The 13,210-nt window shown below is 36.4% G+C and overlaps 1 protein-coding gene across 2 annotated transcripts in view; it reads right to left on the reverse strand.

The window, feature by feature from the left end:
* The window catches only part of LOC147410749 (3'-5' exonuclease domain-containing protein / K homology domain-containing protein / KH domain-containing protein), a 56,087-nt gene that overhangs the window by 14,798 nt on the left and 28,079 nt on the right, over positions 1-13,210 (reverse strand). For both annotated transcript variants that reach the window (XM_086439775.1, XM_086439783.1), the window contains exon 6: positions 5,736-5,782. In XM_086439775.1, coding sequence (XP_086295901.1) covers positions 5,736-5,782 — 47 coding nt within the window. The remainder of the gene's footprint in view (positions 1-5,735; positions 5,783-13,210) is intronic.

Here is a 13,210-nt window from a genome sequence, read left to right on the forward strand (position 1 = left end):
TGCATTGCACATGAAATTAAAATCTAGTACAGTGATGCCACAAGCAATTAGAGTATTCAGTGCTAGATTCCTACCCAAAGCTGTTAGGCAAATAAAGAAAGAACCCTTATAAGATACCTTTGGAGCCGAAATAGCAGGATCTGGAAATTATGAGGAAGATACTGGCTTAAGCAATCGATAAAATGATCTAACTGGAATATCATAGCACAACTACAAACCCACCATATTCTATCCTCCGCAAAAGGCTCGATGGAGACTTAGGATATACAGTTAATGAGACTTCTGATATCCTGAACCTCCTAATCATTGACACCTCTCTTGAAACAACGATCCCACAAAATTTGAGTCCTAGATTGAAGATTGACAAGTTTCTTTCATTAGATATGACAAATAATGATGGAGATTGCAACGAATGAGGCCCCATACCAATTATCTCACCACGTCAAAATGCTATCCTCTCAGAACTTTGCAAGATTTTTGAAATTCCATTCCATGTGTCACACCAAAAGGATGAGCTCACCTCATCGCTTTCCCACCCAAAATTCTTGGTCCCATATTTAGCCTTAATAATTCACTTTCACATGTTATCTTTATCATTGTCAAATCTCCGTAGCCATTTTTCCAATAAAGCCTCATTCATAAATCTCACCTCCTTAAACCCAGGATTGTCAATTTTCTACGGGAGTACATATCAGTTCCCAATTTACTAAAAGGAAATTATGCATGTCATCTGTATCGTTTTATAGGAGATCCTTTATTAGCTTGTCCAAGCGATGTTCCACGCTAGGACTATTAAGGGATAGTCAAAATCTGAATCTGAATTCGAATCCGTAAACAAAGAATCAGATATTTTCGAATTCGGATAATTTTCAATATTCAAATATATTTTGGATACGGACTCAGATAATAGTATATCTGAACCAACCCATAATATTCAATCCAAATCAATATCAATATTTAATAAAGTATCGAATATGTATTTATTAATAAATATAAATAAATCTCTTCAATTCCTTTTAAAGTTTTTGTCTCACAGGAGCAAAAACAATCGTGAACCATTGAACCCCTTCATCGACTTACGTTTTGCAAGAGGTGAGAAGAGGGAACCCCTTCATCTCCTCCGATGACAGTTTCTCCGGCAACATTTTCTCCATCCATTATTCAAGTAAGCGATGACAGTTTCTCCGGCAACATTTTCTCCATCCATTATTCAAGTAAGCATCTCTCTCTCTCTCTCTCTCTCTCTCTAAACCCTCAATTTTTCTCGTAATCTTCAAGTTCGATTTTTCTTGGCAAGAACCCCTTTTGAACAATCAATTTTTCCATATTTGAATAAAGAAAGCTTCGATTTTCTCTTATTTGTAGCCTGCAAATGTAACCCTCGATTTTTTAATAGTATTCAAAGCTGATTTCCTCTTGGTCGAATCAGATATTATCACATATCTGATAAAATGATCAAATTTGAATTCAAATGTCGTATTAGAATATCCGTCAGATTCGAATTCGGATGTCAAATTATTTTTCTCAAATTCGAATATACCCTTATTCAAACAGATTAATATCCATTGACAGCCCTATTTCATACTCCGAGGTATCGATAATAAGGATCAAAAATATATCGAATACTTGTTAGGGTGCTTTTGGTTAGAATTATCTTCCCCTTTGGTCAAATATTTAACCTTCCATGAACCTAATTGTCTCACTCTTTTACTGAACAATACAGCATTTTAGGATTTTATTCTTAAGAACATCACCAGAGAAACCATTTAGTCGGGGCTTTCTCACCATTTATAACAATAATCATTTGGCATTACTTCATCAACCTCAAATGGCCTCTCAAGCCAAGCATGTTGTTCCACTAAGATAAATTCAAAGCCTAGGTTATCCAGGCTTGATCGAATTATAATTTCTTCGGAGTATATTTTGTTTTTATAGAATTCAACCACCCCTTGTCTTACTCTTCACTCTTACGAAAGATAGAGATCAGCATCCCCTACTCTTTTATCTTTTCTTTTAAAGACTTCAACTTAATTCTGAAACAATATCATGGTCTTCTAGTGAAAGAGGATTTCCACTATTTCGCTACCCTATCATGGAGGGCATGGTGTAACAACCACATGTTCTCAAATCGAAAAAGTGGTTGTAAATACACATTTCCTATTCAATGTCTCTAAATACTTTCAACCCCTAATTTCTTTTTTTTATGCGACAGAGTGTCCCCACCCCCTTTGAAAGTTGGACTAATGCAAACATATACGCCCTTCACCTCATTTTGTTCAAGCTGCCCAGGACAAGAGACCCGTCAGACCACATCAACCTCGGTTGATTTATCCAAATGCCATCACGAGATCGGTTGCAAAGAACCGGAAATGGCCTTGTTGCGCCCAAGCTCCTTCTTTTCCAGGGGAGTTAGCCCACCACAAACAAGCATATCAAGTAAAGTCCCAGGTGGGGAGACTCTCCAAACCCAATTCTCTCAAACAGATAATCCAGAAAATCCAAATTTACAGTCACATGCTTTTTCCATGTCTATCTTAAATACAATCCCTGGATTTTCTTACTCGTTTGCGATGAAATATTAGCTATAATATGCCTCCCTTGACAAACACCCAGCTCCTAACTAATGATATCTGAAAGAATCTCTTCCACCCAATTCGCCAAAATCTTAGCAATTATTTTATAGGAATTATTCACAAACTGATCAGCCTATAATCGGATATGACTTCTGCTCATCCTTTCTAGGGTTAGAACAACAAAAATGCAAAACCTTCTTCCTGCAATTCTATATTAACTATAAGTAAATCCTGCTTTATTGCTTCCAAACAACATTTGTAAAATTTCGTCATGAATCCAACGGGCCACGGCACTATATCATCAAGGATGCTAGTTTTAAAAGATATATGGGCCATGGAAAGTGGTTTGGCAATATTTTAGGCATTGATATTAGACTGTCACAATGCAGAATTTTGGGATTGATTTTGGAATGGTAAAAGCTGGACCTTAAAATTGAAAGTAGGTCAAATGGGACTGAAGTATGATCGACGTATAAATTTTAATGTCACCTCCATTTTGGTCAGCCCAAGTAGGTGTGGAAATGAAGATCCACAGTTTTTTGTTACATGTGCATACAAGCATTTAATGGCTTGACATCTTGGCATTAAGAAGATGTGGGTTTCATAGTTATCAGATCATGTCACATTAACTGCATAAAAAGACTAGTGTACAAAACATAGCAAGGTGAGACCAACCAGCATTTTAAAGGCTAAAGTGTGAGTGAGCCTTGGAAATAGAAATATTATGTTTTACTAAGTAGAAATACATTGGTGGCAAGGTTTATAGTTTCCCTACATGTTTATGACCTATGTTGGGTTCCAATGGACAGATGGCTATTGTAAAACTTCACAGATCGGGTGTCCTTAACTGCTGGAAGCTCAATGCTCCTAGGCTGAGTTGCCTATCCTTACACGGCATGATAGCACCGTTACAGGGAAGCGGTCTATATATATACATGTAATGAGTGATGGTGGCACGATCGCTTGGCTGAGTGCACAATGTGATACTAGATGCCTCTTATACTTGGCCAATGACCTAAGGATATTGTGGTAGGTTTGGGAACCCTTCAAACACTATGATAGTGAGTTGCATACAAGCATCAGGGCACGATTCGTAGAGGGTTTATGATTTTATGATTGCATGGGCTAGGGCATCGCAGTCCCCTCAGTGAAATTCTCTAGCCATTTTTTCATATATAAGCACTACAACAATCACCAGAGAGGAACATTAGGTAAACAATAGAGTTCCTCATTGTTCATCACTAATCAAGATATATATCTCCATGTTATACGGAATATGCGATGATATTAGCTTCATAAAATTAAAAAATAAAAGATAAAATAAAATAATATGATTTATTAATTTATTAACATGGCTAACCACTAGGCACTTCTTATTCACTTACTTGAGGCATATGATATCTCCTTCAATAATGTATTAGGCAGGGTCTACATATCAAATAAGAAATCTATAGAGGTATTTTGGAGTCCCATGGCTATAAAATAAGTAGAACCAAGACAAAGGATATGGAGTGCTATGGAAAGTAAAGGCTAGTAAAACTTGATGGGCCAAAAATATCCTGAAGCAACTTCGTCCACTTGGTTCATTTATCCAAAAGGATTGAGAAATTGAGGAAGATGTTGCCCATAGAATTAGAGCTATATAGTTGAAGTAGAGGTGTGCCTATGGAGTGCCATGAAGCCTCCAATCAAACTAAGGGTATGTTTGATTAAATGGAAAGTGACTTTCCATGGAATTTGAATTCCATAGTGGTGGAAAATAGGTAGGGTTGGAAAATCAAATTCTATTGTTTGATTATACTTGGATAAAATCATGGAAAAATTATATGGGGAAATAGAAGAAGAAGAAGGAGAGAAGGAGGAAGAGAAAAAAGATGAGAGGAGGGGAAGAGGAAGAAGAAGATGAGGAGGAAGAGGGAGGAGGGAGGGGGGAAGATGTCGTGGTAGTGGCAGTGGTGGTGGCGGTGACGACAGTGGCGACGGAGGTAAGATGATGAGGAAGATGAGGGGAGAGCATGGTGGTGGTGGTGGCGGCGGAGGAGGAGATGAGAGAGAGAGAAAAAGTGGTCGGAGATGGTGATGACGATGACGACAACGACGATAGTGACAGTGACGAAGATGATGACGACAACAAGGTTATTGTGATGGTGGTGGTGGTGGTAGGGAAGAAAAAGATACGAGTGTAGAAGAATTAGGGATGGAAAATTTAGGTGGATTTCACTTTCCCACCCATATGGTGGGAAAGTAAAATCCATGTTTTGGTGGACTTTTTGGTTGAGGTGGAAAATGAATTTCCATTTCCATGTGCAATCAAACACTTGAAAATGTCATTTTCCATGAAAATTGATTTTCCACCCTATTTTCCATGTGCAATCAAACATACCCTAAAAGGAAAATTTTATAAGACCAGCCATGCCTCATGGAGCTGAATTTTGGGCAATCAAGAAACAATATGTGAATAAATGAGCATGCATACATTAGGATGCTAAGATGGATGAATGAAAAACTAGAAATAAGCGCATTCAAGAAAATGTAGTAGCCCCCAAAAGAAATAAACTAAGGGAAGATGTAGTAGTGGCTCCAATTGTTAATGAAGGGTGGCAAAGATGATAAAATGATTAGGTCACATGAAACGAAAACTCATTACACCCTTACTTAAAACGAATTAGCAAGTTAAAGTTTCTAAAGAGAGAAAAGAAAAAAGAAAAAAAAAGAATGTGGATTGAGGTAGTAATAGCAAATATTAACAATTCCCAACCCCTGGGATATATCTCAAGTACAATTGATACATGTGGAAGGGGTGACATGCGTGCCTCATGGTATTAGTCGGGAGCTCTTTGAGGCCCAAATACCCAAGGTATCAAAAAACAAGAACAAAAAAGATAGCAGAGATTAACAAACTAGAATTATGAGATGACACATGGCTTTAAGCAAAATTGAATGGAGGAACAAGATTCGTCAAGCCAACCCAAAAATTTTGGGATAAGGCTTTGACGATGATGTCTACTGCTAAAATACATTAGCTAGTGTCTAGAATGAAAGATTAATAATTTGTTCTTATAGGATTGTGTTCAGCATCAATTATTAGTTTTCTATTGAAAGATCCTATAGTCTGAGCAAATTATCACTATGGAATAATAATCTAAAGAATGTTAAACAAACCTGTCTAAGGAGGACACGCACTTCTTCCTTCTCGAGATATGATATACCTACATTCACATCCTCAAAATGAAAAATCAAAAAAGCAATATGGAGCACACACAACCTATCAAAAATAAATGAGGGGCACAAAAACATGAAGTCAAGATATTGGTCCTCAACCAATCTTTTGTGTATCCATGGCGACGAAAAAGCATCAAGGCAGAACAATCAACACATAATGATAAAGAACAATGCCACAATAAAGTTAAAATATGTTCCAACAAATAAATAAACCAAGGACACCCAAAAATTTGATGAAAGAGGAACAATTCCATGAAATACTTCTATACACAAACTAAGGGAAGACGAGTCACAAGTTGGCAATTAGACAAGCTGGTGGCTATACTTCATAACCACAGATATGACTTATGAGTAAGATGTGTATTATAATTAATTACATTGAAGAAAAAGAAGAGAGGGAGAGAGGGTTGGGCGGAAGGAGGCGGGGAAGAAAATTAAGAAAAAACGAGAAATGAGGCAAAAGCAAAGGGAGGAAGAAGAGGAAGATGAAGGTGAGAAAGAGAGAGAAAGAAGGGAGGGAGCTGGCCTACGATAGGAAGGGTGACAGTCATGCCTATGGTGGTGGTGGTGGCAGGGAAGAAGAAGAGAGGAGATTAGGGTTTTGATTTAGAAGTAGATTTCATTTTTGCATTTGTACTCATGGATATAGGTGGGAAAATAAAATCCATTTTTTGCTGGATTTTTTAGAGGGTGTAAAACCATTTTCCATTCCAAAAACAAATCAAACACATGAAAAATGATATTTTCCATGGAAATTTTCCACCCTATTTTCCATGTGCTATCAAACACACCCTTAAGATTGTTATCCCATGCTTCATGGAATAGGCATTTTTTTATTCATTGCACCACATTCAAGTTTTTTATTCCAATATTAGTAAGAACTTATTAGCCGAGTAAACCTAGTAGGTCAATTAAGCCAGATCGAAAATGCATCGAGTCAGGTAAGAAACTCAATGGAGTTATTTGAGTAAGTATTTTCATCCCTCAGACTACTACCTAATTGTCAAGAAAATGGAATCGACACCAACTAAATATGAGATCATTATCAAGATCCGAGTTAGGGCCCATTTTCCATATGGACCACTACATCTTTTGATAAAATGGACCCAAGATAGTTTGAACTATTCAATTGATAAGACTATGAACCAATAGTGTCGAACTATGCCACATGATAAATGGACCCATGTAACAGTCAAATTCAAGAGTTGCGCCAATAAATTGATATTTGAAGCTATTCCATACAGACCATGATGCCCGAGTCGATATTAAGTGAAACTCATGGGAGTAGCCTAGCATATATCTAACCCAAAAATTATATTCAAGAAACATCCCTTACTATTTGAGTATTGAATTGCACTAAGTCAATGCCAAATCAGTATGTGAAACAGTCAAATACAAGATCAAGAAGTCCCAAAACTTGAGGCTTGTACATGAAATGCAAAATTGTGGTTTCGTATTAAACGCATGAAAAGACTCAGTCATATTATGAAAACATCTTGAATAACAAGGATGACGTATGAATGCACACCCAACAGGTTTTGAATGAATTTACAAAATATCTTGAACTCAAGGGATGATACATGAGCATAAACCTAAAAAGGTTGGTCATAAGTAAACACCCAAAAAGGTTCAAACACGATTAAACACTTGAGAGGCTTCAATCAGCACTAAGAACACAAGGATGTCACTCATGCACGCCATTTTTATTACAAAATTTCAGAAACTCATAACCGACATAAATAGAACTTTGATCCTAATTGAAGGGTAAATAGTGATCGAGCTCTTCCCACATGCTACGCAATTCAAAAAAGTAACTGGACAATGTCTTCTCCCCTTGTTTGAGATGTGATATATTTTGTTCCAACTGATAGATTATAGTACTATTCTAAGCCTAAGAATAAGTTTGAGTCACAGATTCTCAAATTTGTTGTATGGTCTTCAAGAAAAGATATCCTCTATTAATACGAGTCAATGCAACAATCAAGGCATAACCAAAACATTCTCAGCATCCCATTATTCATACTTAGGATTTGAGATATTAGATTGTCTCTCTTTCCCATTCAAATAGCCCACCTTCCATCTTCCATGGATAGCTAGTTTCATAGATTATGCCCACTCCAGGTCTAGTTTGTGCTATCGAATTTGACTGTGGTGATTTGGAGGTTTGGATTTTCATCTCTGACTTCCGAGGATCCAAACCCTCCATTGGTAGACTTTCCTGATGTTACTTCTGACATGACTTCGAAAAAAAAGAAACTATTCACAAAAATTCCATATCACACGAGAGATTACACGGAAACACTAACGAACCAAGTACGACATAAGATTTGAGTCTATGTCCACATTAACAAAAAATTCTGACTCACCTTGAAGGCTATTACAACCGTAAAATAGTCTGTAATAGCAAATCAAGTGTGAAGAGTTACCCGATGGAGATCTACAAAACCCCTAGGTGACTTGGAGCAACCCTAGGTGACTGGAGGCAGTCCTAGAAGTGGCTGGATGATGTGCGACAGCCCCTAGAGGTTGCTGGAGTGGTGCGACAGCCCTTGGAAGGTGGTTTTTGATGTGCAGCAGCACCTAGGAGGTTGTTGGGTGATGTGCAACAGCCCCTAGAGGTGGCTGGACTGGAGCAACAGCCCTAGGAGAGTGGCTGCTGATGTGCAGCAGCACCTAGGAGGCTGCTGGATGGCTGGTGACAGCCCCAAATGGCTGTTGGGTGGCTGGCGACAGCCTTAGGGCTGCTAGGTGGCTTGTGACAGCCCTAGGGCTGCAGAAAAGTATCGATCGAACTCCTAGGTGTTGTGGAACTCCCTTCAATCTTCTCCATCGTCACCAAAGCTCTAATATCATGTAGAAATCGATCTAGGGTTGATGGAGAAAAAGAAGAGAAGAAGAAATTCTAGAAAAGTATATTGTTTATTTCTTCTTCTAACATATTTAAAAGTTACATGATAAATAGGAAAAGACAGAAAAGGACATGAACATAGATAAACATAAATCAAAGGAACTAAATAAAAATAACTGGCACTGATAACAATGTTGTGCGTGCCATCCTCACACTTAAAAAGGATGGTTATTGGCTAATGCGTGTGGATAGTAGAGCAATTAACAAGATCACTATCAAGTATAGGTTTCCAAACTCAAGGCTTGACGATATGTTGGACATGATGGTAGGTGTTACTATCTTTTCGAACATAAATCTTAAAAGTGGCTACAATCAATTTCGCATCCGCCTAGGGGATGAGTGGAAAACTGCATTCAAAACGAAGGATGGTTTGTACGAGTGGCTAGTCATGCCCTTTGGGTTAACTAAAGCCCTGAACACCTTTATGAGAGTTATGACATAGGTGTTGAGGCCTTTTGTGAGTAAGTTCCTAGTGGTTTACTTTGATTTACAGCCACTCTCAGGAACAACACCTAGACCATTTGAGACAAGTCTGCAGTGTTCTTAGGAAAGAACAACTCTATGTTAACCGCAAAAATTGTTCATTCATGTCCAATCAAGTCATCTTCTTAGGTTTCATAGTTTCCTCTGACGGGATGTTTGCAGATCCCGAGAAATTCAAAGCCATAGTGGAATGGCATGAACCACAAAACATTCATGAGATTCATAGCTTTCATGGTCTAACTACATTTTATTGGCGGTTCATCAAAGGATTCAGTTCCATTATGTCCCTCATTTCAGATTGCATACGCAAAGGGGAATTCAAATAGACGAATGCCGCAACCAAGGCATTTAAGGAGATCAAGTCAAGGATGACTGAAGCTACTATCATGCGGCTCCTCGACTTTTCAAAAGTCTTTCAAGTAGCCTGTGATGCTTCAATGGTAAGTATTGGTGGAGTAATGACCTAGGAAAATCACTCAATTGCATACTTTAGCGAGAACTAAATGATGCAAAACAATAATACTCCACCTATGACAAAGAATTCTATGCAGTAGTCCAATCCTTGAGATATTGGAGACAGTATCTATAGCCACAAGAGTTCATTTTGTTCTCAAATCACAAGGCTTTGAGATACCTCAACTTCTAGAAGAAATTAAACTCAAGACATGTAAAGTAAGTTGAGTTTCTTCAAGAGTACACATTTGTACTTAAGCACAAGGCGGGAATTGATAATAAACATGTTGTTCTCCCTCCAAAATTTCAATCCGATTCGGGACATTTCGAGGCAACAAATCGATTTGGGGCAGATTGAGGGAAACAATGAGCTTAAGTTCATCCTCTTGTTCCCATCATGAAGATAATGGATCAAGGATCCAATCTCAACATAATGAAGTGGTTAGATCAAGTTTTATTTGAATAACAAAAAAAAATAAGAAGAAATTGCAAGAAAACTAAGAAAATTGGAACTTTGAGAACAATAATTAGGACAATAAAAAGAAAGTGAAAAAACATTTACAGATTTTGAAGTTTCTCCATCAATTGGAGTTCTCTCTCATGGTGAGGGAACTCCTCTTTCAAAATCGAAAATCCCTAGCAACTCAAGTTCCACCCTCTTTTCTAAAACTTTCTCCTCTATTTAAAGAATTAAAGTATTTAGAAATTATAATTAACTCCCTCATTTTTCAAATTACATGAACCCCCTTCTTTACAAAATAATGAGAAAATTACAAATGCCATCTTTACTCCCAAATCTTACAAATTACCCCAATAATTTCTATTAAAATTACAAATCAACCTCAAAATTACAAATCCACCCTAAATACATACAAAATATGACGAGTCACCTTTTTACCCTACAACACCTGCGAATGCACTGAACCGCAAGGTTGCACTACTACATTCCATGAATGTAAAAGTAACTGAGTTTGAACAAATTAGAGATGATTATCCCACGTGTCCGGATTTGAGGGAGTACTTATATGCGTCAATCTTAGGAGATCAGATAAGGAGTAATAGACATAGTAACAAAAAACAACGTTTTTTTAGGAAAAAAATACGTCTTGCATCTCTGACAATTAAAAAATGTGATTTTTCATTTGTAACAAAAATCATCATTTTATTCCCTTTTTCCGTTTTTTCACAGGAAATAAAATATTAAACACTTTCATTGTTTTTAATGTGTGATTTGATATATAAGTGAATTTGATGATTCATAAATGTAAAAATATGGGATTTGATGATAATAACTTGAGTTTATGAATTTACATTAGATATATATTTTTCATAACATGTAATATATATTTTTTATCTTTTATTTTCCTCGCTTTTTTTTCGTTTTCAACGTTTTTTTTTTTAAGTTTTCCCTTGCCATTTTAAACTCGTGCTCCGAATTTGTGACTATGAGGGAGTTTGTCTTACAAGATGGATTTTTGTTCCGAGGTATTGTGTTCCCCACACATCCTTACGAGACTTTCTAGTTTGGGAAATCTATGCATGTGGAGTAGCCGGTCATTTTGGCCGGGACAAAACTATTGTTATTGTTGAGAATCGATTCTCTTGGCCAAGTCTCAAGTGAGATGTAGCTAAGATGATGGGGACATCAAATCTCTAAAATTTTAGTTTTCATTTAGATTTCTGTTTTAGGACTTCAATTTTATGTTTTTTTTTTGCGTATTTTGATGTTTTATTAGCCCATGGTCTTAGTATAATATTTAGGGGCAATAAGTAAATACCTTCAACCATTCTTTAACTTGTTTCATCTTCCTATTGAAATTGTCGTAATTGGGAAAAAAATATGTTAAGACAACAAAGTAACAGATCGTGTTGAAGGGAAATGAACTCAATAGAGACATTCTCAGAAGAGCTGAAAATATGTTGTCAGAACTATGTCGAACGCGCTACTCTTGAGCATATTTTCTTATTGTTTATGACCAAATTATAAAGGAAATCAAAGAGCACAGGCAATTAAGTGATCCATGGTATGAGCTTAGAAAACAAAACTTGTGCTCCAAGTGCAATCATTTTAGACACTTTAGATCAGAGTTCTCAAATAGGGATAATAAAGCAAATGTGATGAAAGTCCACGCACCTAAACTCAAGGCGAGTAATGAAGAAATCGAGGAAGAAATCTATGAGCCTGATTTAAGCGAGAGTGAGATTGACGAGTGTGAAACATCATTATTGGTTCTTGAAAAAGAATCCAAGTCTAAATAATCTAAACAATTGACACAGGAAATTGTGGAGCTATTACATCCTTTGATCTTAACACCGATTTTATGCCATGAAAAAGAAAAGGTAGATAATGTTTTGAATAAATCATTGAGTTATGCCAGCTATGATTCTTGTCAAAAAATGAGAGTTCAAATTTGGTTCGATAATGTCAACATCTAGGAAGAGGTTGATTGAAGACTCAAAGTTGTGATGAATTAAAGTGAAAGACCCGACCCTAGGATTCATTGATCGAGAAGCAAGCCAGGATCATATTCCACATGGACTACAAAAACTTCATTTGTTGGGGAATTACCATTATTTTATTTCGCCAATGGCGAAATCTTCCCAACCGAGGAGAAATTGATGGGGACATCAAATTTTCGAGATTTTAGTTTTTATTTAGATTTATGTTTTGTGACTTAATTTTATGTTTTTGGGACTTATTTTTATGCTTTATTGGCCTATGATCTTAGTACAATATTTATGGGTAGTTTAGTAATTTTAGTTTGTCCTTTATTTAAGTTTATTAGGGTTGAAAAATTATGAGATAATTATGAGATAAAGTTATGAAAATAAAGTTATTTGTTTGGTGTTTTAATTTTATTAGGACTCTTAGATTTATTTTCTTTATATAGATTGTATTAGGGTTTGTTTTTATTAAAAAAAGAATGATGAATAAAAAGAAAGCTTAAGCTTGATCTTCCCAACAATAGATGTGGTGTGAGACCATTTTGGAGTAAGTCCAATATAATATTATTTTCTTCTAATCTTTTTTATTCTTTTGTTTTTTTTTTCTTGAAATCTTGAATTCTTGAATCCATCAAGAATCATCTTTTCTTGATTTTCTTTTACACCTTGTTATTCTTGATTCTTGAATTCTTAAATTCTTGATCTCTTAAAACCCATTTTATTTTACCATTAATCCTTCCCCATTTTCTTTAACCCTTATTTCATTAATCTTTTTTCCAAATCTTAACCCTTAACCCTTAATCATTAATCACTTCCTTCCTATTGGGATTGTGGTCATACTTGTAAAAGGTCATAATTAAATTATTTTACTTTTAGGTTTACCCAAATCCTTAACCCAATCCTAAACAAAATTTCCTAACCCCAAATTTCCCCTTTTTCCCTCATCGTCTTGCACCATGAGATTATTGCGCAATGTAAGACAAAACATGGGTGTGTATACTCCTTTGCTAATGCCACATTCGCTGTGGCAAGACATCAGCATGGATTTCATGTTAGGCCTCCCAAAGACTATTTGGAAGCACAATTCAATATTTGTGGTAGTGGACCGTTTCTCGAAAATGGCCCA

This window comes from Akebia trifoliata, chromosome 1 (assembly GCF_017979445.1).
Source record: "Akebia trifoliata isolate Shusen 1 chromosome 1, ASM1797944v1, whole genome shotgun sequence".
NCBI lineage: Eukaryota > Viridiplantae > Streptophyta > Magnoliopsida > Ranunculales > Lardizabalaceae > Akebia > Akebia trifoliata.